Below are 27,954 nucleotides of genomic sequence, written 5' to 3'. Positions count from 1 at the left end.
AAATGGCTCACACAGCTTTACCGGGTTCATTCACTCACGGATCTGGAGGCAGCCAAATCTGCTTTGTTACTGCCAACAATAAAATGCTTCTCCAAAGACAGGTTGGAAATGAGAATAGAAGCTACTATTTTGGATCATCCTCAAAAGGAGAATAAAAAATCATTGCCAAAAAAATTAGATCTCCCTGTAGTATTCAACTAAGGCGCACTGCTTTTTTTCCAAGTGAGTAACCCGCCGCAAAAGCAGACATTCTCAGCACAGGCAGCCGAGGCTGCGCGGGATGCCAGGTCTCCCCACGGGGCACTCAGCCGACCCACGGCCAAGGTCAGGCATGTGCCGCAGAGTTCCAGGGCCACGCAGGGCGGCACCGCCGGGGCCCCGAGCACCGTCCCGGACACCGACGCCCGGTCGGGCTCCGCTGTCGCCGCCCGGCCCGGGTCGGGCGCGATGGGGCGAGAGCGCTGCGGGCCGGTGGGTGCCCCGTGCGGGGCTGGGCCGTGACAGCGCTCCCTCCTCGGTGCTGGAGGTGGAGGCGGGCTCCCCCGCCGCACCCCGGCAGTGCCGTCCGGCCCCGCAGCGCTCGGTGCTGGCCCGCAGGGCGCTGTGGCCGCGCCGTGGGGAGGCGGCGGGGGCTCGGCGGGGCGTGGGGAGGCGGCGCCGGGCGGGCGGGGCCCTGGCTCGGCGGGGCTGGGGCCGGCACCGGAGTCGCGCGAATTGGAAGGAGCGGCGGCGGCGGCAGCATGGCTTCATCGCAAGGCAAGAACGAGCTGCTCTTCGCCGACTGGATGGCAGCGCTGCCCGGCAGCCTCCACAGCACCCCGCTCACCAACCTGGCCATTCCCGGTAGGTGCTCCCGGCTACCCTTCCCACGGCCGGGAGAGCGAAGCGCTCGGTGCGGTTCAGTGCTCCGCACGCACCGCTGGGGAGGCGGCGCGCTCCGGCCGCGCTGCCGCGGAGCTCCGTGGCTGTCCCTCACCGCGGAGCTCCGTGGCTGTCCCTTACCGCGGGGCTCCGTGACTGCTCCTTACCGCGCTGCCGTGCGGGGCAGGTGAGGGGAGATTCCCGCGGGACGCGGCTCCGGCGGCGCCGGGCACTGCCCGGCTGGGAGGCGGCGGGGGCTCTACTGGAGCCGGGGTGGGTAGGGAGCGCGATTAGCAGCCCTCGCGTAGCTCCAAAATGCCACATACCTCCCGTTTCTTTGTAAACTTGTGCGTCTCGGTGGGTCGGAGCGCGGCCGGGCGCAGGGCTGCGGCTCCCAGGAGGGGAGGCAGGGCTGCGGCACTGCGCAGCTTCGTGCCTTGTCGCCGTCAGGAAAGGTTCGATCTCAACACAAATTCAAATAAGATGAGAAATGGCAGGTGGTGGTGCTCAGGCTATGAACTCTTTCTTTCCTGCTCTCTCAGCCTTTTTTTTTTTTTTTTTTTTTTTTTTTCCCTTCTGTAAGGTAAGAACTATAGCTGTAGACTTAGGCAAAATGCATCTCAGAATGCAAGCCAGTAATTGATTCAGATGGTCTCGGGTTTGAGGGAGTACCTCGTTTTGCAAGACCTCTTTACCAGCATCCCGTTCTCTCTGAGGTGCCTAACAGGAATGAGGTTTCGGAGATGCAGAAGCTTTAATACCTTAAAAGGTTCTCCAGAGAAATGTTCACTTCTTGCAAGTTCTGTGTATTAGCTGCTCATCTTACAGGAATTTTTATAATGTTAAAGACATTAAGACAATTTATTTGCAGCTGCTATTTGCTAGAATATGTTTTCTGTAACTTCATTTAAACATAGATGTGCTCTTCTAAAAGTATGTTTTAATTTCTTACGATTTAGACAAGCTTTGTCTGGGACTTGATACATTGTTTTTCGCTGTTGATGGGATATATCCTGTATAAAATTGTAACCCTCTTAGGCATGGAAATCCAGCGTCCTCAATTGATACATCAAACTATGTTGGAGCTGTAAAAATCTTTTGGTGTTAACAACTTTTCATTAACCCACAAACTGCGGAATGCTCTTACTGAACACTGGCTATGATGAGAAATTAGTCTGTTTCTCATTCATAGTGGCTTTTCAGGTTCAACGTTTTGGAGACGTTTTCCTGGTTTGAGGGCATCATGATCAAACTCCCTTGCTTCTCCATGCAAAAAAATTGCCTTTGATGTGCATCACCATTAAGTGGCTTCCTTGACCGAAGGAAGAATTATGGGGCATGGTTATTGATGCATCTATCTTACCAAGATCTCTCTGTTACTTTGTCACAGCCTCATTGTAAAAACTGTCTGCAGTTTTTCAGAGTGGACGTTTCTCAGAGCTTTGGCAATAATAATACAGGCTTTCACACCTTGTTAACATGTTTAAATGAAAACAAACAAACAAAACAAAACAAATCAAAACAAACCTACAGTGGCCAGTTAATCCCAATACAGCATTAGGCAGTGGGCAGGTTCTGTAGGCTGTAAGTGCAGAGACTGATCCCTTACATTGACAGAAAGAATTGTTCACGTAACAGCCATGAACAGACGGTTGCTTTTTGTGAAATTAGCAACAAAACTTATATGACTTGAGTGGCATAGTGTTAAGACCTTTGAAATTTGTCCTTCTGTTAGGATAAATTGACACAAACCTCTTATCTGCCTATTTCAACTTTAAAATGCCAGCTTTGACAAATAGAGTCGTATTGGAAGGGTGCAACATGTTTCTTATGAATTTGTCAACTAGGGGGCCTGGCACAGAGACCAGAGGTATTAGTACAGTTTAAATATTGTCTTCTAACATTTAGATTTATTATTATATTTAACAGTGTGGAAATATACAAATTAAGTACAAAGGCTAACATGGGATTGATTTTATCCTTTAAGAAGAAATAACCTTTCAGACATTCCTAATATTTGAAAGTTTTCTCCCATATGTCCCCAGCTGAACGTTAATGATATGTGTGCATAATAGCTATTAACATATAACTAGTGTCCAAGTAGTTAATGCAAGGAATGTGTAAAATGCAAACCTTCATATGTCATATTGTCATTGTTTTAACTCGTGATTTTTTAACTGCTTTGGAAAATAATGTGTAAATACTATAATTATATTCATAGAAGTACTGCCATATCATGTGAATAGCATTTTATTTACTTTTTTTTTTTTTCCCCAGCAGGATTTAAACTTCCCTTGCACAGTATGAATACTGTTTTTGACCTTAATTCAGCTGGATGAAATTCAGTTATGGAGCTAGGATCCAAAAGTCAGTTCACTGCAAATGTTGAAGAAAAGAGCTTGAAAATGTTAGAATGAATTTTCCAGTACAAAGTGTGTTCCACTGTATCAGGGGAAAAATATTGTTTTGTTAGAAATCATCACTAAATTTTTCATTGTTTAGTAGGAGTGCTTAGAACTGAGATGATACACAGTGTTGTCTTTGCACAGACATGCTTGTATTATTTTAACTTTTGAAAAGAGGAGCACAAAACCCACAATATTCTCTCAAGACTGTATGTAAACAATACTTTGAAGGAACGTTCCTTTCATGGTATGTTTAAAAACACTGATCACACTTTTTTATTGGTCAGTTGTTAAGCTTATGCAGGCACAAATTTATACTATTTAGCACCACTTATGCTTCCAGTCAGCGCTGGATTTTGGTATTATTTCAGTAACTTCTTTTACTAATTTCTTTCTCTGGAGTTCAGGCCAGGTACTTTTTTTCCCCTAAGTCCAGGAACTCAGTAGATGAAGCGGAGGTCTCTAATATAATGTGTGCTAGCCTTGTCTGTTAGAAACTTTTCCATTTCAATTTCTTCCAAGTATGAGGATGATGCATTATAGCATGAAGTTTTCTTCTTTCATTGTGCTGCCTATGTCTGTGTTCTCCTACACTGCAAGTGGCAGATTTTCCTCAGGTGATACTACTAGTAGCAAATAATAGTATAGGTTATTTGGAAATAAAGTAATCCAGAAAATGCCACACATCCTTCATCATCTATTGCTATTAGACTATTGAAAGGGGATGTTCCAGGGACTTTAGGCTAAGGGATATGTCTTCTAGTGTTTGTAAACAACCTCTTGTGGTAAAGAATCTACCTGGCTAAACTTGCAACACTTTGGCTAAGAAAAAGATGGAGGATTTTGGTGTTTGGGGAGAGGACATCTTTCAGTAATCAGCAAAATATAGCTTTTTCAGTGCCTGTGCCTCTTTGATCAGGATAAGAAACAGATTTTTGTAGGTAAAGCATGCTTACAGAACTTAAATCTTTGTGCCCCCAAATTGAGGCTGAAAGGTGAGGTATAGAGAGCCTTTATACTCTAATTTGTCAATGTGCTCCTCTTATCTGGATTGAGCATATGAGTTATGTGCAGTGCAGTAAATAGACGTGAGTAGGCAGCATTTCCTCATGAATTGATCCACTTACTGATCGATAAACTTTCTTATTGACAGTCTGTAAATGTGTATCTAATTTTATATCAGTCTGAGGTTTTGTACAAATAATATGTGTAATGCATGTTGGCTTTTTCCACTGGTGCTAATATTCCAAGCCTCCGAGAAGTCCATAGGAATAGTTTATGATGTAAAAGAGTATTTATCTCCTCAAGTAACTAGTCCCTTCACAAAACTGGTGCTACCTTAAGATGTGTCATATGAGCAGTCTGTGCTAGGGACATGTCTGTCCATCACATAGTATAGATAAAGTCTTCTGAATTAATTTAGCACCCAGAATATCCCTTGAGTGCAAAACTTCAACAGTTGTTCTTCAGGCTTTTGTTTCCGAGGAGGCTTTTTTTTCCTAGGAGAGTTCTCTGCTTTGTTTGAGCAGATGAAACTTCTGACCTCAGCATGTTCTCTTGGTGCTCAAGGATGCACTATAAGCAACACAATTTTCAGTGCCATTTATTTTCACCGTGACACCATCTTGGCTGCTATATGTGCTTAATGTAGTTCCTTAAAAGAGATTACCATCTCTTGTTTTTCAGATTAAATTTTTTTTTTTTTTGTCTTTTGACATATATAGTTCTCTGCCCATCAGCTGGAAAACAACTGCTAGACACAGGAGAGCTAACTTGGTTCATCTTAAATAAGAAGCTGCTACCAGGTGGAATTTTTTAACGGTACCCATCTTTAGAAGGAAGCTCTGCAACTTGAATTTTGTGTTTTCCACTTTCCACTGTCATGCTTTGAAAAGACCTCAAAGGGAGTTATTTTACAAAAAGGAAGGATGTATGTTATGTCAAAGATGTATTAGAGGATGGGAGATGGTATGGGGGGACTTGGGAAAAGCATGTGTAGTAGTGTAGCTGGAATATTTTAGCTATTTTTGTGAATAACAGCACTACTGAGTTAACATAACAGCTCTGTTTTGAATACCTGTAATAGCTTGCAAATTTTCAAGTGATTACTTTGTTTCTTGGACAGATATTTCTCAGCCCTGTGGGGAAGTTCTTTCATCTTAAAAAGGCTAGAAGTTCTTCCTGTTAGTTACCTAGGCACACAACATTTTCACTGTTTAAATGTTATTAGGAAGCTATTTAATTTTTGAGCTTTAACATCCAGTGATTTGGATTTGGATTAAATGTGAAGAATTATTGTCTGTGAGAAGCACTTGGGACCTCTTTCACCCTTGTATGTCCACTAGTGATCAACAGAGTACCTCTGCATCATGTGCCAGGGTCTGATTCTGTACAAAAAGCTTTGTCTAGAACCATGGACTGATGATGCAGGTAAATTTATAAATAAGTCCATTTATAAATGCAAGGACCTCTAAGCTTTTGACATCCATATAATTATCTGGAAGAGCTGTTTCTTTTCCCTGTGTGCCTTGCACTAGTTTTTTGGTGTTCTTTTATCAGAAATAAATACTTTATGCTTTATTTTCTGATCAGAAAATGAGCAAAGATCCTTATATCTGACCTTCATAACCTCTTTTAGGATCTTTCTTTTTCTCCTTGTTGATGTTCTTCTTTTTACATCAATCACTTTTCTCTCAAAATGGTCTCTTTCTGGCCCTGCACACTCCAGTGTGTCATTTCCAACTTTTTCAGAAATATTTCTGTGTAATACAGTTTCCTGCAGCATGTGCTGTTAATTTCTCCTGCTGTGACATGTTTCTAGCACACACAGAATGAATCTGTTTGGTTCCTCACACTGCCGCAAAATCAAACAGTTCAAGCCCTTCACTTACTTGCCCATCTGCGACCAGAGGTAATTCAAAGCTGCCTTTGCTTGGTTTCCCCACAGGGGATGTTTATTAATCCAGCAGTCCTTGTCCACTCTGTCTCCCACGGCTCAGTTCCAGCAGAACAGCCCTCTCTGACCTGACTCGCATCCTGCCACCATGGCAGGTGCGGCAGAGGGAACAGCTTTGTTGCCATCTGGAATTATTTCTGTCTTTCCAACTCACTGAACCGCTGTTTTGTTTTATCTCTTGTCTGAAAATTTCTTGGCTGCTCTGTATATCCAGACTGCCCTTACCTTCTGACAGTTTTTAACTTTGTGTTTGGTGGTATGTGCTTTATGTTTAGTAACTTTCTACAGTTCTTACTGTAGTGCAACTTGAACCGTGTCTTTCTTACAAAATATACTTGGATTTGAAGATCCTCAGACACACTCAACTGTGCAAGTAGTTAAAAATGCAGCGGCAAAGTAGACAAAGTTATGAAGATTGTAACTTTAAGACCCCTAGGAGGGCTATGCAATCTCTTTTACTGCTCTGCATAGAAATAATAATTAAATTCTAGCAACTTATTTAGAAATAAATTGTATATCACTTACAAATAGTATTCAGATTTAGTAGACAGACTGGTGTTTACAGTTCTGCTCTTCAAAGAGAAGCCAGTTCCAGGCGAAATAGCTTTCCTGCCCATCTTGTCTTTTCTTCAAAGTAGGTACAAGTTATGGGTGCTTTGGTGAATAGATCTCCTTGTGCAGTCCCTACAGTATAGCCCATGGGACGCTGGAAACTACATAGTTTGAAATAAAGGTGGTTCAAAATCTGGTGGTTTGGATTTTGATCTAAACTTTTGCAAAGTTGAATGATTTTTTTATTTGACCTTTGTAACAAACCTTGGTTTAACCTTTTCCATTGTTTTGAACAGCTGTATAGTTTCAGTCGCTAACTGTACAGAAAGGCTAAAATATATTATTTCTTGTTAGAAAGTACAGATTTCTGTTTTAAAACCATCTCACAATTTTTGCTGTGGTCCAATTTGTAAACAAATTGCTAAAACTGTTTTCAGATGCTTTAGCACCTTTTAAACCATCTCTTTCATATTAAATAGAGTTAATCTTTGCTTCATTTAATCTCTTTAATCTGGTTAGTTCGCATATCTCATGCTTAAATACTTAGTGTTTCAACTGTGAAATAAACTATTGCAGAATAGCTAGGAAAAGAGAAAGGATGGGAAGAAAAAATGGATTTGCTTTGTTGTGGTTGCAGGATTTGCTCCCCTCTGTGCATGTCACTTAGGATGTTTCAGATGACTGGAGATATATGACATGTGCTGCTGCTATGAAGGGGAAAACCTATCCGTGAAGTTTACTGGATTATAAATTTTGCTTGTAATTTAAAAATAACAAGGATAAAGGGCACTGAACTAATGTAGCCATTAAGTAAATTATGTAGCCTTCTTTTTTTATAGCAAAACAAAACCCAGTGAGTTGGATATTATACTTTATGCTTTACCTTTTTGTCATGCTGTCATTCATAATGTCTTTGTATTTTAATGGAAGACTTTTTTTTTCTTTAAACCTGTTAAACCTTTGGCATGTATTTCTACTTTGACAGCCATGAAACTTGGTTTTATAATTATGAAAGGTTGATAAACTGGGATTTAACTAAGAGTAGGAAAAGGTAGAATAGATGAATTATGCAATCAAACTGATGTCTTAGAGCCTCAAAGTTTATTAGCTTGTTGGTTTTCCTATATCTTGTTGTTAGAACTTGTGATGGTTTGGACTTGGCTCCCTGCCAAATGCCCAACCCCCCAGTAGCAGCCCCTCTCTTCCCCCCTTTCTACTTCACCCAGGGCAAAGGAAAAAAAAAACTATGCAAATTGAAGAACTCGAAAACCAAGCTAGTTATATAAAAAATATATTTCATGTATATTACAGTTAAGATGCTATGTACACAGCAAACGGGAATCCAAACACCCCCCGAAGGGATAGGGAAAGGGGAAAAAGGGACAAAAGGAAACAAAAAGGGACACCGAATAGATACGCGCAAACAAACCCAAGAACTAGTAAAATAACTAGTAAAACAAATCTCACCACGTCCCTTAGAAAGCAGGATTGGCAGACACGGCCAGCACTCTCCAAGCTTCCATGTGGCAGGTCAGTGGATGCTGCAGGCCTCAGCCTTAGATAAGCAAGACCAATGCAGGGACCCATTGTTCCCGAACTTCGACGGAAGAGAATAAGAATGAAGGCCTCTCCTCCCTTCTTATTTATACCTCAATTTATGTAAAAATTGTATGGAATACTGGAAACACTGCCCCTTCCTTGGTTACAAACTGGTAACCAGGGAAGGCCTAGATTAAAACCACCACAGAACTTTAACCTTCAAAATACACACTTCAAAAATACACGCTTCAAACCGGTCTGGGTGTTCACGCCAAAACCAAATGGTGTGTTTGTACATCTTCTGAATCAGAGTGTGACTGCAAATGTCTTATGATGTTTCATTCAGATGCCAGCCATTGAAGGTTAGAAGAGAAATGGAAAAGTCTGATGCATTTTCATTCACTGACACTGCTGAATGGTCTTAAGAAAGCTGTTAGAAATCTCTGCCATCTTTTCTTCTTTGTAGATTGGGCTGGGTAATCTCAGGAAGACCCCTGATGGGAGGCTGGCCTTTCTCTCAGGAGGGGAGCTGGGTTAAGAAGTCTACTCCATGGGTTGTGGAACATTTCACTGATCCCTAGGCTGTGCTTTGGGAGAAAGAGTGTTTGTTTTACACTGCAAAGCTCACAACAACTTTTAGTGGAGTGCTGCTTTCCAGATGTGCGAATGCTACTCAAAAGTAGTTTGTCAGCAGAGAAGTTTGAGCAAGTACTGTTTCTAGTTGCTTCCACAGGAATCCCAATACATTTCCTATTTTGGGATTAGTCTTTCTTTCTGTTGAAGCCCTCAAATTTTACAAGACTGTTTTAATTGTATAGATCATATTCACAAATACTACTTCAGAAGTCGTCCAACTGGGTAGGTGGTATCCCTTGTATCTCACGTGTGAAGATGCATGTGCCTGTCACGTGATCCAGAAATGTGAGAATTTTTGATTGGTTCCCTCAGATTTGAAGTGTCTGTACCTCAGAAGTGGCTCATATGTATGTGATGGGCAGATCAGGAGATCACTTTGAAGCTACTGCAGAAGACACATGGCAGTTGCTTTTTCCAGTGCTGGAAAGCAGCGAGGACTGCATTGGCACTCTGCGTGGCACTGCAGTAGAAGTGAATTATTAGTACACTGAGGTTAGCAGAGGTTGGATGAAGCTGTTTTTGAACAGAAATTCCCAAGTAACTCTCAGCCACAAAAAATGGGAGGAGGGTGTTTATTGGAAGTTCTCTAGAGACAAAGATCTAACTTGGACATTGAATAAAAGGTGCTATGTTTTTCTGCATTCATCTGCATCCTCACTTCACTAAGAAGACACTTTTAGGGTGTTGCTTCACTGGATCCCCAGAACCTCTTCTCAGCAGGTGCATCTGGAATTATCTCTGCTTACTGCCTGTGAGGATACACCACAGGAATCAGCAGTGTATTTTTTTTGGTCAACAAACTGCATGTTTGAATTCAGGACTACTTAGGCCATGTAAGTATGTGAACCCAATCCTGGAACTGTCTCTTTTGGGCCATATTTGTGTGTTGGTTTGTTGTTTGAGGTTTGTTTTTCTTTTTAGTGCTTCAACTTTTTCCCCCTGGCTAGTAGAGTTCTCTCACCATTTCCAGGATTCAAGTGCAGCTGCTCCAGTGGCTCGGAAGTACCTCAGTTTTGATGAACTGTAATCTGCAAAGCATTGCTCAGTTGGAGTTCTGGCTTACTCTACTTCTGGTGCAAAGTTGACAACTGTTCTGCTTTCAAGTGGGAGAGAGAGCCTCAAAAAAGTGCTGTCCAGGATGGGAACAGGGAGTACATGTCTGGACATGCTTCAAGGCTTATCTGGTAGCACAGGCTCTTCCTGTGAGAGGGAGCTGGACTTGTGCCGTTAGACAAGTGTTATTTAGTGCAGACGCCTAGTGAGTGTTTTGAGGAACACTTTATAAGTTGACAATACATAAGGAGAAAACAAGCCAGCTTCAGTAATTTTTGGATGTAGCTGTATTATAGGGGAAACAAGCCAAGGGACACTGTGAAGGATAAGAACAACATATGTACAAATGAATGCTTTTGCTTCTAGTGTGCAAGAGGCGGGAATCCCATTAGAAACCATAGTGTGGAGTATGAAGAAAACTGGGATTTCTAAGATTGGTTTTAATGCACTGGCTGAAAATGCTTCAGACTCCTCTGACTGGAAACAGGATGAGTGTGAACCAGTAAAACCAACACTGACTTCCTTGAGAGCTTAGGATGATGCAATGATGGTACTGCAGAGAAATGGTTGGCTTCTCGGTCATTATGTGCTTGGCCCTGTCACATCCTCCTGCTCTGTAGGGCTCAGAATAAGTCACTGGAAGGTTGTCTGGTCTGGTCCATTTTAGGATTTCATTTCCTAGCTGCATGTTAATGTACTCTGTCCACCACAGAATTCTTACAGTTTTCTGTGAGGCTGCATCCTTTACAAAACCAGGAATGACCTCTGCAATTGGAAAGTGCCTTCAGTTTTGCAGGAGAGCCCTCTTTGTATCTGGACAAGTAAACACAGGGAGGATTAAACTGAACTGGAGTTACACTGTTTGATTGTTGCAAAGTGGACATCTATGGCCAGGGTGAGAAGTGCTGGGCTGAAGGAGGTCAACGGTGCAGTTAGTTCAGTGCCCTGGCTCTGGTTCATCTCTGGTTTATATACGGGAAAGGCTTAAGGACAAGGTTGAGAATAAAGGGATATTCCCCCTACACTTGACTCTTCTGCCCTGTGGACTTTCTGAGCCAAAAAGTTGCATCCAATTTATGCTGTATAACCTAGTGGCCTGTTTTGCCAGCAGGCTTCAAGGGAGAGCTGTCAAGATCTTACAGACTATGCCCCTTAGAGCGTAAAGGAGGCTGGAATAGGGACTTTGCCTTTCCCCTTGGCTGCTGGGGAATACAGAGCTGATACTGTTGAGGGAAGAGGGCACTAGAGGGTTTGTGACATAGACGCGATGAGAGAACATGACTGGGACAAATTTGTGCCTGCTTCTGGAGCAGCTTAGGATTTTGACACTGACTAGATACTGGATAGAGCAACAGAACCTACGCTGGGAGCAGCAGATGCAACCTGAACACCACCACTGCAGAAGGGTAGGAGTATGTCTGGACATTCTCTTCATTCTCCCAATGCTCAGTAAATTCTGGCTATTTACAATCCATATATATCTACACTTCTCTGCATTGGAGGAAACATATCTTTCTGAATCACATGCATTGTGCTTCCTGCCCTAAAGCGACTAACATTTGTGGTGGCTTCTTTAAGCTCAGCCTGTTTCTCAAGTAAGTCACTAAGCCACCAATGTAATTTTCAGAACTGGATTTTATCTTTCTTTGGCACTGCTTTCCCATGTCCTAAGAAAGATAAGATTTCCTAATCTTTAAACCATCTATCCTAGGCTGTGAATTAGCTTGAATTTTATCAGACAGAAGGAAGATGATGGCCTTGTCATTTTAATGTTTTAATAATTAGGTGTTTTCATATTTCAAGTGGTATTCATAAGCACTGATAAGCAACCTTAATTCCTTGAAAGCAGCTTCTCCAACTCAAGTGGTAGATAATGCCTTTTCATTTTGAAATTGCTGTTGTCTAAGAGCATGCTGTTCCTGGACCACTCAATCCAAGGAAAATGCAATCCCTTTTTACATCGTAATTCCCATCAGAGGTTACTTGAACTGTTTTAAGTGTGGGATGCAGGCCAGAAATACTTTTAGAATATGTAAAGCCAGTATCAATATGGAGTAGTAGTAATGGCCAGTCTCTTCGCGAACGAAGAACCGGGGAAGGTCTTTCCACCTTCCAGCCTGCGCATTGGATTTTTTAGGTGAGACACAGTGTGCGTGGAACTGAGCCCACCCTTTAATCCTGAGGTTCGTCTGCCGGGGCCAAGCGAGCTTGGACGGTGGCAGCGAGGTCCTCAGGATGTAGATGGATTGCCTTACAGGGCTAACGAGCTCCATCTGCCCGGGGAGGGGCCCCGACCGGGAATCGAACCCGGGTCTCTGCAGTGACAGTGCAGTGTCTTTTCCCCTGGACCACCGGGGGCTCCCGGAGTAGTAGTATTCTACATGGAAATCACATTTGAAAGTAGTTGGGAATAGGATAACAGTCCTGTTTCTCTCCCCACTAGATTAAAACAGTGCTTAAAAGTTATTATCTAAGACAAAGTAATGTGTTTTAAAAATTTGCACCAACTTACAGGCAAAACAGGAAAGATCCAGGAGAAAAGAAGGGAAATATTATATTTGAAGTGAACTTTTCGTGTAAGTTGAACTCAGATCATGGCTTGGGTGGGTTCTTTCTTTGGTTTGTTGGGGTTTTTTTGTGTTGGTTTTTTTTTTTTTCTTTTTTTTTCCCCAACAGTTTATTCAATAACAGGATTCACTCACTGACAGGAGAAATTCTGACATTAGTCTGACTGGCTCTGGTTTGCTACTGCTTTACACCACGTGTAAATGCAGATCTGTATGAAGTGGCACTAAATCCGAGCAGTCACACTGATTTTTTTTTACTTTGTGCACTATGCAGAGGAATAAATTGCTCTGAGCAGCTGAAGAAAGCAATGCTGATTAGATGATGAGCTTAAATATGGCCCCCCAAAATACTCAATGCAATGCATTTGTCAGAAAGGAGAGTACCAGCTTATGTTGCTTGTAATCTTTAAGTGAACCATTATTACATAGCTACGTGAAAGAAAAAATAACCTATCTTCAAAGTGAAGAAATCACAAGCTTTACAATTCAACTCTATCAAAAAATTCTATTGTCTTTCCTTATGACCTAAACATAAATTGGAGAACAGAAAGCGAAAATCAGGTTTTGGGATTTTACCTATGGCATTTCACAGTCAACTGACAGACACGCTGTGATGACTAATAGTGCTAGATCAGGCCCTTACATAGAGAAGAGGAGGAAATAGCACATAGTCTAATCGAATATTTTGAGATAGTGCCCTACTGAAATACCACTAAGTAGTATTTTGGGTTTGATCTATATTATAATGGTATTTGAGCTAGTGGGCCTTTCACAGACTTGCTCCTTTTTACTGTAGAAAAAATGATGTATTTACACTTATAATAATATCTTGTAATGCTTAGACCTATATATTTCAAAAACAAGCTGGCTTATTTTCAAATTCTTATTAAACTATCTTTTAAGATGTTAATATAATTGAGGTCTGGAGAACTCTTGGGACAAGTAAAGGTTGAAATTTCTGGGTCTTGTCTCCCAGGACAGATGTAGTGATCTTTTTCTGGAATTACTATGGAATTGAGACAGATACTGAAACAAAAAACACTCTTCAGGAAAGAGCTTTAATATGTTCGTAGTGTATTTTAGGCTGCATGTAGGTGTTCCATAATAGCAGTATTGGTCAGTTTTCTGAAACCCTGGAACACCAAGACTCATCATATCTCTTGTGAACAGCTTCTTAGAGAAGATCAATCCTCTTGCTTTGGTCTCTGATTTTGGATGGATTTTCATATCGTGTTCCTAACTGTGTGATAGCTTGAAAACAGGTAGTTTAAACAATTCTGGGAAACAGAATGTTATAAATTGAGACCACAAATGATAAAAGTACCAATTAAAATTTATTTCTTGCTGAGAAATAGCAAGCGGAATATGAGCAAATGCAGCGCTGGGCGACAGGGGGGTCACTGCCCCTCCAACTGCCGCGCAAAGCATTGAAATAAGTCCCTTTTTATGGTTTCTTGGTTCCGTTTTCTTGACGTAGTGGTAGTACTCTTGCGCATGCTTGGGCTGTTACTAAGGGGTCTTTTCTGCCTTCTGGTGGTCGTTGAGGCTGAAGTAAGACGTCTTCCTCAGGTGTCCTCTGTTTGTCCTTTTGTTCTTGATAGCAATGGTCTCCTTATATGGATTGTCCTTGGAACTCTAAGAACATCTGGCAATCTTGTCTCTTACATAACTAGTATATAGTCCCTTGAGTATTAATTAGTCTAGTATTTTTAGTAATAGATACATCCTGTTTGATAAGCTACATCTCCCACCTTAATTTATTACAATCCCCCCTTTTTCTTTTGAGTATGAATTAGTCTAGTATTTTTAGCAATAGATACATTCTGTTTGATAAACTACATTTCCCACCCTAATTTATGACAAGAAGAGGGGCATTGCATGAATTTCTGTATTGCACTGAAGGTAAGGATTTATGGAGTTTTTGATGCCTGGACTGAACATTGAGAAGAGCACTAGAGCTTGAGATCCTTAAGGCATAACAGTGCAAATGACCAGGCTGGGTGACTTTGACATTAGGCCATCCAAAGTGTGGTTGCAGTACTTGGAGGATGGCCGTGGCTGGAATTTTCATAGGTAAAGGAGCTGGGAAGAAATCACCATTGGAGGTGTTAGCAACATACTCAGAAACACAATGTTTAGCATAGAGATGGTAATCTGGTGTGGCTGAGATATGATATTCATGGAAGTGAGATATGATATTCATGGTTATTGGAAATACAGATGGAAATGGAAGGTGGAAATGAAACGATTAAGCCCTTTGAGATAGTGTGTCAGTATGAGGATTAGTGGAGCACATAGAAAAAGTGCTGAGCTCAGCAAGAGCTGACAAGAGGAAGATGTATGAATGGTGGATGAACTTTCTATGTGATTTAAAGAGAAGTGAGATATGATCCCTTTAAGCTCCTTTACACGTGGATTGGAAAGAGTGCCGTATCCGGTCTGGCTCAGCTGGAGTTCATTTCCCCATAGTAGCCCTCACAGTGCAGTGCTTTGCGTTAGTGGCTAGAAGGGTGTTAATAAACAGAGTTATCATGATACTCAGTGGGTATCCTATCCAACCTAAGCATCCCTCTCTTCCCATCCTTTATTCTTCTTCAGGAAACCTAAGTTGTAATGTGGTTTTTTCAACCAGCCTCAGTTGCAAGTAATGAGCTATAAATCACAATAGTTCATGTGTAAAAAACTTGGGGACTGCTGGGGGATAAGGCTGTTAAGGTCTTCTTGAAGTTACAGCTTGATACATCCTTACCATCACCTGTAGCTGTCTCTAAATCTCCCTTCTCTTCCATCATCTTTAGCTGCTGAGCCTCTTGAGGAGGTTATGCTGTGTGTGGATAGTGTCAGATGGATTCCTGGAGCCCTGGTCATCATCTGCACAGGTTGCAGCTGCTGTACATACCTGCTGCAGGTTGGCAGCATGTCTGTGATGCTTTACTCTTGAGAGAACTCTCCACAAAACACTTCCAGAAACTTCTTAAGAAATGAAAAATGTTCATCCACACCTCACTGATTTCTCTTGAATTGAGCTTATGTTCTGGAAGGAAGTATTTAGGAGAAGTAGTTTAGAGAGTAGCAATTAAGATGCACTTATATTTCTTTATCAGGGGCAAGTTTGGAGGGGTAGTGGAAATTTATAGGGTTTGCTGCTAATTAAAACTCTGGTTGAGTTACTAAAACTGTTGTTCTCTGAGTACTGATGATGCTAATGCCTTGGTAAGGCTGGTTTTCCCATGCCACCTAAAAAGCCTGGGCAAGCACTGGAAGAGTGATTTTTTTTTACATGGCTTGACTTGCTCCCTGAGCTCTTCTCTGCAGGGCGCATCTTAAACTGTCAGAATGCAGTGCTCCTTTTCAGTGAAGTTTTGTGATGAGTAGGTCTGTCTGGTAAAGACCTGTGGCCTGTGTCTAGGTGTGTGTGGGGCAGAGCCTAAGCCAATTGAATTACGTCCTGATAATTATGCAGAAATCATTGCTTATCAAGCAGCGAATTTTGGATCTTATTTCCCTTATTAGTGAGAGTTTTTTAATATGAATAAACCCACTGGTAAGACTGTTTACACCTCAGGAAGCCTCTTCTAAACTGGAGGATGACACACATTCAGCCTTAATCAGTCATTGGTGTAACTCTGGTGAGAAGTAAATTCATGCTTTAATTATTTGCTGGAATCAAAGCATGTTCTATCCTAGAAAAAAATGTGAAGTGGGAAAGATGTGAGGAAATATGTTAACAATTAAATTCAATATTACTTTTCAAGATACAGTGATACTTTGAGGTTGGCTGTCTCTGGGCTAGGGGAGACACCTGATGAAATACTTTACCAGGGCAGTTCCTTAACAGCTGTGCTGCCTTGCAGCTCACTTCCCCTCAGGCTTGAGCTAGGCAGACTGAACAATTATTTTTGGGTACTACCTAAATGTCTTTTCTTCTCTGACAGCATTTAATCCTTAACCTCTTCAAAATCCAGACAGAAAATTTGACCTCTCCGTGCATGGTTCTGGGGTGCTAGTCATGTCTTGTGTTGCAGAAATACTTCTGTAAGATGAAGACAAAACAAAAGGTTTGGTGGTGTGGAAAAAAAGATTAGTGTCTCCCCCTCTGAACCATATTTAGTAAAAATACATACTTAAAAAGACTTCCTGTTACTTCCAATTTGCACAGCTTCTGAATGTGTGTGTTAAAATGCTGTGCCTATTGGGGAACCCACATGATACCAAATAACCATCTTCTCCTTTAGAGAGTGATGATGACTTTCTGAGCTGTCCCTGTATCTGCAAAAGAAAGAAAGAACCAAGCTAAAACTGTGCAATCACCAGAGTATTTGTTACTCTGTTCATTCTCCTTGAACAGCCCTTCCATCCCTAATACAATCCTCTTTTTTACCCTCCTAAAGGCATTATGCCTTTCAAAGACTATTCGAGTTTCAGGTATGTGGCAGTATCATTCTGTATAAAAGTGTGGTTTTGACTGTGCTGTGCTCCATAATCGCAGATCTTTGATTGCCTGGGAAAAGTGTGTCAAAGTAGGATTTCAAAGCACCAAGAAGAGCAAATGTGAGCAATTGCTTACCCCAGCCAAAGGGAGGAAGAGGAAGCTGGAGATGGCTGGAGAAGAAGCTGAAATCTTTGCTCTGCCTGTTAATTTCAGTCTCAGTATCCTTGGGTGTCAATTGAAGATGATGTCCCATAAGTTATTCCATGAGCTGTCCTTTTAAAGCTTTTAGTGACACATTTAATTCTGATACTAGAAATTATGGAATCCTGAAGAGACCATTTGCTACATCAAGACCGTGAAGAAGGTTGGTGTTAGAGACCCTGTGAGAGTCATATTTTTGATGGAACTGTCTCTTCCTACAGGGTATGAAAATGTTTCTGAGTCTGATTAAAGAACATGAGCAATGATTTTTCAGAATGGCTCTCTGGTAAGAACATAACTATCACAGCATACTCTGGAGATAGTCAAGAAGTGAAATATAAATGTCATTTTTACTCCATATATATTCAGCCTGAAATTAAACTGCATGTTTTTACCAATGAGACTGCTAGAACAACTGATAGATTGAAAAGTGAAATCTGTTAAAAGTGAGAGTTCTTTCCAGAAAAAACACTCCATCTTAGTACAAGGTTTCAGAGCTGATGTAGAGTCTATTGAATGGAATTATTACTTGGCTTAAATCGATTTCTTCGTTTGTACAACAGTCAACCATCATATGCTCAAAACAGGAAAAGCCAGACTGTAAATAGGGTGCAATGTGGCTGTGATCCTGGTTCAGTAGCTTAAGAACATTTGGGGTGTAGTAAATTAAAATTCAAAATAGGTCCTTCTTGACTGCAATAACCCAGTGAACTTCCCCAAACACTTGTATAAACTTTCTTTCAAGAAGCAGTTATGTGTGGGAAAATAATCTGAGGGAGTTTACTCACCACTACCCATAGCAGAATAAATAGAATGACTGACAAATAGGCTGCAACATTTAGACAGTACTATTAGTTGCAGGCAAATTAACTGTTTCAAAGCAAACTGTGGACCAAGTTACATAAGCTGAAAGGTGAATATCTATGGGTGACTGTGAACAGCTGAGCTATAATGAATATAATGAATGAAAACATGTAAACCACATAAAGACAGTGAACTTTTTTGGTAAGTGATCAGCAGAAGAGTAAAGGTAATGAAGACAAGTAAAAACATCCTTGTTGATGACACTGGCACTGGACTCAGAAGAAACAAACAACTGTATGTATTTTTCAGGTTTTCAGGTGCTTAATGTCGAGTGGAGATTAGCAGAATGCAAATATTCTTCTGTGGTATTTAACTTATTTAAAAAGTGCTTACCTGACAGTCTGGGATTTAATTTTTTTATTCAAGTAACATGCATACATGATTTTACTTTCATGGGAAGTAGTAAAAGTTTAAATGTGGATTTTCAAATGCACTTGGAATTCATGAAACCACAACCTTGAGAAGTCAAAATTGTGTCAGTGCTGAGGTCTGTGTACATGTTGCCCCAAGGGGGCCCATATGAACCCTAAGTAAATGTATGTGGAGGCCCCTGAGGACATGAAGTTTTTTGTTTTCAAGGCGTTTTGAAAGTGACCCTATTATGGCACCAGGTATGGGATGCTTCCTCTTTCCCTAACACAGGGCAGACTACTGTCTGTCTCAGTCTGCGTGTCCTGCTGATTTCACCACATGTTCTTGAATTCCTGGAAAGGACAGTGAATGGGATTAGGATGTAACAGATGATTGCAAGGATCCATCCCAGCCTTTTAATGATGTCTGTACATGTTGCGGAGTAAGTCTTTAGGCTCACATTCAAAGAAGTCCTGCACACTTTTTAACTATAAATATAAATATTTCTGTGTGTATGAAGAATTGTTTCAATTTTGTGTATATATATATATATATATATATGTATATTTTTATATATATGTGTGTGTGTGTAAATATAATTCATGCATTCTGGTTTTTTTCCAACTCTTAAGCTAGGCTTTCATCTATAGTGATCTCCTCAACTAATAATCCTGTGTGCAGGTCTTCAGGGTAAAGAGGTTAAAATGCAATATGGCTTTTCTGCTCAGAGTTCATCACTACCTAATTGGTATATTGGAACTAGCAATATTCAGTGTCCGTAGTCCTGTGTTGGACACCAGCTGTGCAACTGATTTGAGGGGTGGTTATTAAGAGTACCTGAAAGATTAACCTTCTCTTCATCAAGTACTGTAACCAGCTGAACACAGAGCTTTGTAGCTAACTTATCTCCTTGAATCTGAGTGAAAGTGGTATCACTCATATCTGGTCTTCAAGACTGCTTGTTCACTTTTACTACAGAGAGATGCCTTAGTCACTGGGGTTTCTTTCTTGAATTAGGGATCTTAGCTTTTTGAAATACGTTGTTAAAAATGGACTGATAGAGACAGGTTGGTCCAACCTGACCCTCTGCCCTCAGTGCATACTCAAAGGGCTTGAAGATCAAAGAGCCTGAGCTTGCTGTACGCTGCACATGGGCACAGGGCTTGTGTGCTGGAAAAGGTAGTTACAAGATGTGTTACTTTAAATATTTGTTGAATTTGTACAGTCACTTAGAATTGTAGAGTCATGGAAGAGTTTGATTTGGAAGGGACCTTGAAAGGTGGTCTCATCCAAATACCTTGCAATAAGGAGGGACATCTTCATGAGCAAACACTTGCCAGAGATAAGGATGGTCTTACTTCGAGTCAGGTCCTCATTAGACCATCCTTCCATATACGAAAGCTGAGGGTTAGCCTTCCTGTACTTGGAACAGATATGCAAAACCAACATTAACATGAACAGGAATTTGAAAAATTAAATTTCTCTCCAGTCGTAGCTACCAACAGTAGTTTTCTTTCTCTTCCTTCGCACTCTTTTGTCTGTCCGTCTCTTGTGCTTGTAGACTGTAAGATGTCCAGGGCAGACACTGCCCATGGCTTACTATGCTTAAGTTCTAGGCAGGGTTGTATTAGTAAAAATACCTAATTCTAAAGAAAAACCCCACCAATAAACAACAAAACAAGAAATAAAACCACTAAAAAGCTGACAAAACAAACAAACAGCAGAAGAAAAACAACCCAACCCAAAGCAAAAAAGGGTAATCAATCACACTTGCATTGAACTGGCTGCTGGGCTTTTTTAATGATGGACTGAGAGCAGAGATTTCAAGAACTGAAAAACTATCATGGGCTAAATCCTGATTGTTTTGAAGTCTGTCTTTATGAAGACAAGACAAAACCTTTCCTCCCCAGGAAAGCAAATTTCCCCTTCAAATTATAAAGGTTTCGCATGATGATAAATTAATCACTTGGTTAGGTTCAAAGACAAAGAGTGTAATTGTCAAGGCAAATTATTTACTGGATAGTTCATATCATTACCTCTTTACCATTTGTAAATAAAAGTACCCCAGAGAAGTTAATTTAAATTACCAGATCCTGTAGTGGCTGGACAACTCCCACTGAAAAGATAAATTACAGTTCCTTCCTTTCTTTCCCCCCACTTCTCTCTCCAGCACTTGTGCATGGTCTGTCTGATTTGGCTGGAAAAATGTGCTGGGGGGAAGAAAACTTGATATGGGGATTGTGTTCTGCTGTGGGATGGCAGTTCTGTGTGTGAGAGCTGCAGCCCATCTTCCTGTTGCAGGTGGGTATCAGGCACTTGTAGCAGCCCCATGATTTGAACTTGCATGTTTGCAAGATTACACTTAAACTCAGTAACTCTGTGTCAGAGACATCCCCTGGGAATAACGTGGTGTTGATACGTTATAGGGGATGAAAATCTAGGATTGAGGGCCACAGGTCGAGTGCTGTCTCTGTGCCTCCAAGCCTTCTTAGCAGCTGAAGCATGGCTTTGGCAAAGTGCCATCTGTGCATGGTGAGTAATACAGGGTGAGCTCCTCCAGGACTTCTGACCGGCTTCAGAGACAACCTTCTCTGCAATGCATGAATTTTATCTCTAGATTAAACAGTATCATCTGAAGCAAAATAGCTTTTAGCTGTGAAACGGCCCCTGGCTTTGGAGGTTTTAGACAAATTCTGTTCCCTTCTCATTTCTCCGGTTAGATGTTTGTCATCCTCCCGAGCTTTTTTGTGATTGGACACGTGCTAAGGATGTTCTCCACCAAATGGAACCAAATAGGGCATTGAAATATTGATTAATAAAAAGTTAATTTTTAATTCCCCATCAATCTGAACTAATGGGGATCCAGTGTGCTTCTGTCCAAGAGACTTTCTGACATTATGTGGTTTAATGTGTCTGCACATTAAATAAAACATGGAGCTACAGGATTTTACTTTGCTGGAGGCCAAGGTGCTTTGTTTAATAGAAGAAAACAACAGAATTGTTTAAGTTGGAAAAGACCTCTGTGATCCAGACACTGACCTAACTAGCAGATCCACCAATAAACACCACATCTACATGTCTTTAAATACCTCCAGGGATTGTGACTCCACTACCTTTCTGGGTAGCCTGTTCCAAACTTTTCAGTGAAGAAATTTTTCTTAGTACCCAATCTCAGCTTTTTCTGGCACAACTTGAGGTCATTTCCTCTTGTCCTATCATTTGTTATTTGGAGGGAGAGACTAACCCCCATCTGGCTACAGCTCCTTTCAGGTAGCTGTAGAGAGTGATAAAGTCTCCCCTGAACCTCCTCTTCTCCAGGCTAAAGCACCCCACTAACTCAACCACTCCTCATGAGACTTATGATCCAGACTCTTCACCAGCTTCTTTGCCCTTCTCTGGATGTACTCCAGCACCTCAAAGTCTTTCTTACTGTGTGCTACTATTTGTAGTTGTGTCAGTGTCTCAGACTCTGCTCTTACATACTCTTTGATAGTCACCACCTAATGCTTCATCCATTGAGCTAAACCAGCCATAAAGTCTTCAGAAGCTTATGCCACAGATCATATATTAATAAATTATTATTGAGTAGATCTGAACAATGATATTATGTAAGAACAGATGCAAAATTCTTGGGTATGTAGTTACATATTCCTTCTTTGTGCTGGATCACTGGCCTGCTGTCTTGAATACTTGCATGTATGTTTATGACTTGGAAGACCTGAATCAGCTAGAGTGATGGTTGTCTCACTTCTGTCCTCATTTGTGTTTTAATTTTTTGATGATTTTGCCTGATTAAGATGCACAGATTTCTATTATGTATGTATTTTGAAATATATGATGATGGTCAAAAATCCTGATTTTTTTTTTAATGAGATAGAACCTAACAAAATGCAATGGAAAAGAAATGTTAATCCCTGCTTTTCATAGTCAAATGTTATTTCACTGAAATGGATGAAATACAGCTAGCATATTGGAGCCTCTTCGTGCTCCAGGATAAAGTAGCTTAGTAACACTACAAGAAATAGGGGCAAAGAGTTTCAGAAGATAGGAAAATGTTTCCTTCTGCCTCAGGAAAAATATATTATTCAGTGATCTCCACTGTGGCTGACTGAGCCAAAACCCATCAGAGTCGGTGCTCAGGTTGCATTTCTGTTGGAGTGAGCACAGGCTGTGTTTGCATAAGTAACAGACACTCCACACTTGGGTATGGCCACAAGGAGAAGCTGCTAATAGTAGGTCACCAAAATACCTGCTTCACTGATGGTTGTCCAAAATATCAATTCCAATTATGTTTCCATTGAAGCATTTATGTCAGACCTTGTTTGGCATTAGAAGTTTAGCCACTCCACTGCCAGAAAAGATAAACTTGGACTCTTTTACTCTTGCCTCCTTAATGATTTTTTTTTGTTTTGTGTGTTTGTGGGGGTTTTTGGTGGTTTTTTTTTTTTTTTTTTTCCCTGCAAAACTGGGGAGATGATTGCTGGTATATGCAAGGTAATAAAGCTTGTCAGACACAGACAGTCAGAATTCTTCTGAATTCACACTTAATTTATTCACGGCACAGCATGCAGCAGAGCTGATGGCAAGTTAATGTGCTTCACTTTAATGAGATAACTGTTTGCCTCCCAGGTTTTGAGGCTTATGCTAGTTTTATTTGTCAACCTGGCCAAAGCCAAAGCCATAAGGCTTTACAGATCTACACTAAAATATTTTATTTACTTAGCTGATGCTCTTGCCAGAGGAGAAATCGGTGAAGTAATTAAATAGTGCTGCTTTTATTTTAGAACAGGAATGGGGTTTTTTTGAGTGTACAATATGTCCTTCTCAGTCTTGTGGCTCACAAATACTACATAGATCAAAATATTCTATTCACAATTTCCCAGTTTTGATGTAATTGAATTTCCACCTGTCTTTGAAAATTGACCCCCCCCACTCTCTTTGGAGGTGTATATTTCAGGGGAGGAGGAACAGTGTAGCAACTCTGCAGAAATTCCAGTGTGACAGAGCTGCAAAGTCTCCCATTAAACAACAGAGGATATGACTCCACTCAGGTTTTGAAACTTAGTTCATTACAATTGAGTTCTTGTGTTACAACTCAGTTTTTTACCAATGGCAGTTCCTCCTCATTAGCTAATTACTGCATCAATAATGAAAAGAAGACGAACTTCAGTCAGGAAAAATGGAAGCATGCAGGGGTCAGGAGGCACCTGGGAGCGTCATGCTGTGCATGGCTGTGAAATGCCAGCCCTCACAGGTCTGCCAGCCCCTCCTTCGGTGGTTGAAGAGGAGCACAGTGTGTGGACATGGTATCATACAGTAGTCTTGCAGTCTGAACTGCATATATCAGTGTAGGTGTCCTCTGAGAGGACATTAATTTATCTAAGGCCAGTTAAAATGCCATTTTAAGTATTGCTTGTAGTCATGCCACTCTTTGGTGGACTCGGAGTCCAATAATGTTGGTTTTTGGACTTGGTGATCTTAAAGGTCTTTTCCAACCTAAATGATTCTGTGATTCTAAACAGAAGCATTGTTTCTGTACACAAAAGAGTGCTTGGAAAAGGGTCTTTGAGATGGAGCTAACATCTTTTGTGCGTGTTAACCTTTAATGTCTAAAACCTGTCAAAGTGAAGGTCAAATTGACCTTTCAATTCATGTTGTACCTTTGCATTATGTTTTCTGCAAAGTTAAACCCACGTTTTGCAGTAGGAACATGGTCAGGTTACTAAACTGTATGGTTATCTTTCAATTTTGTGCACCCTTTGTGATATAAGCTCTTGTCTGTTTGGCTACAAATGCTTAAATAAATAATTATTAGGAAATAACTCATAGATTTATGGGAAAATGCAATTACAAGCTTCAGTTGAAATGTGCCTGATGTTAGTTATAATCTCCTCCTGTTTCTTTGCTGCTAACAGAAGGCTGGGAGAATGCAGAGGGATGGGGAGGGAGTGTATAAGAGGGGATATGCCACTGAGCATAATCAGTTTTGGGAACAAGGACAATCAAATTTTGTCCAGCCCTTTGCTGAGAGACTTCAGGAAAATACATGCAAGGTCTATATTCGGAAATATCAAACTGTGTTTGGCATTCAAGTCAGGTAAAGTAACCAATAGAAATCACAAGATTGAGCCGACCTTCTGTGCGTTTCTTCAAGCAAATTAAGAAAATGTTAATTTCCGATGCTGTGCAGGTGGAAAGATGCACATAGACAAAATATCAGCACATTTGCCTGTGTGTAATGCTTTTTATTTATAGATGTCTTTCTTTTCTATTGGACCATAAGCCACCTGTTAAACTATGTGTCTCCCCTCAGATGCCAATGACATATCAAAAGGAAAAATGTGCATGTGAGGAGGGATGACTAGTGGAGGTAACTGGGAGAGAGGGGCTCTGCTTTCCCGCAAGTGCCACTTCTGTAGCAAGACAGTTCACAGATCCTCTGGGTTTTCTTTCCTATCTGAAAAATTGAACCTTTGATATCAGAGCAGTCTTGAGTTCAGTAGTTATTTACTTGGCAGAGGAAAAGGCAAACTACTTCCACAGACTGCCAGGTGGTGTTACTTGTATTGTTAAGAGCTGGCATTGGGTCTATTGATCAAGCATTAATGGGATTAGCCTAATGAAGAAATGTATGGTTCACAAAAAAGTATTAAAAGTTTAAGAGGTTTGGGGTTTTATTAGCATCATTCCTTTCAAGAAATCTTTTTAATGACTTAACTCCAAATTTGTGTCCAAAGGTGTTCAATCTAACGTTGTTATTTTTCTTAATGCATTTATAGGGTTCCAGGGTTAATTTGTTGCTGACATTGGGTGTTTTAATCATATTAATAAGATTTTTTTTTCTCTTCGTCTATTACCAAATTATTTTGCCAGCATTTTAGAGTTTGCTGTGTAATGTTGGTTCTGTTGCATGGATGTTTTTTTAAGTGTTTTGAAACACTTTTCTTGTTTCAGTTATTTCCTGTGGAGTTGAGTTAGCTGAGTGAAGCAAATGAGTTAGTGTTTTAAAGTCTCTACCTAGTTGTATATAGTAGTTAAAAATGAGTAATATTTAGAGGTTGAGGGTATAGGTCTTCTGGGTATGGTGTGTAAATTTGAGAACTAAATGGTAATGTGGCTTCATTTTTCTTCATTTTGGGCAATCTCCATCCAGACATCAGATTCAGTATTTTCCCTTTATTGCAGCAGTTTCCTTATGCCTGTGATAGTCCCAAGCACATAGAAAATGTAATAATTTTTGACGGCCAGTGGCTATAATTGGAAAAAATTGGATAAACTTTTAGATATAGGAAACCTTTTCCCAGACCTGAAATGGAAGCAGCAGACTTCAAGCTAAGTACAAAAATACAACCTGACACTAATACTAGTGCCATCTAAGAATATATGCACTCTGAGTAGCTCAGTCTGTGAAACCTGAAAATGTTACTGTCTGGATATCAAGTGGATTCTAGCCTGAGTTGTACTGAGCATGTTCCAAAAAATGCTTTCTCTCAGCACATCAAAGTCTGGGCACTATTCTCGTGTCATGGTGGGAGAAATACCAAGACAGCTTGTGTAATTTTGGTTTGTCTGACAGAAAATGTTATGCTGTTTCTCTGCAAGGATGTAGCTTACAGAGAGCACTCAGATGAGGTCCACCAGTGGTGGTTCTCTCTGGGCTGGGTGAGGCCATGTATGTTCCTCCGTACATACTCATGCCCAACAGACACGCAGAGGAAGGGTGCATTTCTGGACAGGTGTTTCTGCAGGACCTGCAGCAGCAACTCTGGTCTTGTAGGCTCTCCCTCATCTTGTCCTTGTCCATACCTCCCTGCCCACAGCATCAAACATACAGTGCTCACACCTGATTTTAGAGCCCAGCTTGCTGCAGCCCGACAGGTGAGTCCTGGTAGCTGTGGGGGGGCTGGGTTTTGCTGCATCCTTGTGATAATGACCCCTGCTCTTGAACTTGAGTCGGCACTTCCCACAAAGCACCATCACCTTCTCCTGTGCTTTTCTTCTGTACTACTGTGGGGAAGAACACTGAGAATGGGAGTCTTTTTCCAATCTGTCATGGTTTAACCCCAGGCAGCCACTAAGCTACATGCAGCTGCTCACTCACTCCCCTGCCAGTGGGGTCCTGGAGAGAATCGGAAGAGTAAAAATTGGAAAACTCAATGGATGAGGTAAAAACAGATTAATAGGCAAGGAAAAAGCCACATACACAAATAAAATGACACAAAATAAAAAAAAAAGGAATTCATCCACCACTTCCCATGGGGATGCAGGTGTTCAGCCAACTCCAGGAAAGCAGGACTCCATCACATGTAATGGTTATTTGGGAAGACAAATGTCATTGCTCCAAACATCCCCCCCCTTTCTTCTTGTTCTCCTTCTCCTTTAACTTATATACTGATCATGATGTCACGTGGCATGGAATGTCCCTTTGGTCAGTTGGGATCACCTGTCCTGACTGTGTCTCCTCCCAGTTTCCCATGCACCCCCACTCTCCCCACCAGCGTGCAAGCACTGCTCAGAAATAACAAAAACATCCCGGTATTATCTCTCTGTAGAAGTTTCTCTGATTTGTATTTTGAGCAAGGCAGACATGTTTCTTGTTGAGGACTTCTTCAAGCTATCCCATACAGGTGTAGCTACTATAATTATACCCCAGTGAGACAGAAAAGAAGTAAGACTCTCTGTTCCTTACCTATTTTCCACAGAGGGGTTTTCAGGGTCACAGTTTTAGACTTTAAACTTCTAAATTAAATGTAGATGGACTTAAAATTCTTTCAAAGTACAACCTCCAGACTCCTGAGACCCTAAGTTGCCCATTAGTAACACAGGGATAATATTTCCCTTCCCTTAAAAGATGCATTCATTAATAGTAGAGATATATATGCTGGCATTCATCTCACCTAATTTTAGCTGATTGAGTTGTTTTTTCTCATTTAAAGACTGGAGAAAAAGAATCACCTTCACTAATAAAGTACCCTAATCTATAATAATCACATATATGTGAACGGAGTAAATACACTTGAGAGGTCCTTCTTTTTCATCTCAGATGGAATTTAGATGACCAGTGCCAGTTTAGATGAGGCTTAATTTTAAGTGGTTTCAACTGGGTGAAGCAGCTGGTGTGATAACTGTGGACCAGCTAAGTGAATGTTCTTCTTTGTGAAGAAATTAAATATCCAATGAATTGCCACTCCTGCAAACAGAATGTGTTCATCTGGAGGCAGTTTTGGTGCTAGAATTCTGTAATGAATTCCCAGTTTCTGATTTTTAAGGGTGAGGATTCAAATCCATCCTGAAAATCTGTAGATCTAAATATCACCATACAGCTGCAGAGGCAAAATCATGAAAGCATATGTTCCTTTGGCTTGGTTTCAAACAGGGTGACATCATTTTTATCAAACTGCCTCTGTTAATTCTTTAATGCAACAAACAGAGATGGCTAAGTAAGGTTCCTTCTCTAGCAAAAATGTCAGTCAGAACTGTAAGATCTACAGAGAGCTGTACCAGTGAACATTTAAATATCACTACTGTAGTACTGTA

The 27,954-nt window shown here is 40.9% G+C and overlaps 1 protein-coding gene across 1 annotated transcript in view; it reads left to right on the top strand.

The window, feature by feature from the left end:
* The first annotated feature begins 727 nt into the window (after positions 1-727).
* The window catches only part of PLCXD3 (phosphatidylinositol specific phospholipase C X domain containing 3), a 75,580-nt gene continuing 48,353 nt past the window's right edge, over positions 728-27,954 (top strand). The window contains exon 1 of the mRNA XM_027896181.1: positions 728-843. Within this exon, the coding sequence (XP_027751982.1) occupies positions 741-843 (103 nt within the window). The 5' untranslated portion in view covers positions 728-740. The remainder of the gene's footprint in view (positions 844-27,954) is intronic.

Source organism: Empidonax traillii, unplaced genomic scaffold (assembly GCF_003031625.1).
Source record: "Empidonax traillii isolate 1590-97213 ecotype Southwest subspecies unplaced genomic scaffold, ASM303162v1 scaffold484:size464376, whole genome shotgun sequence".
In the NCBI taxonomy this organism is placed as follows: Eukaryota; Metazoa; Chordata; class Aves; order Passeriformes; family Tyrannidae; genus Empidonax; species Empidonax traillii.
The sequence above is the reverse complement of the archived record's forward strand: the minus strand, read 5'-3'. Positions and strand labels throughout refer to the sequence as shown.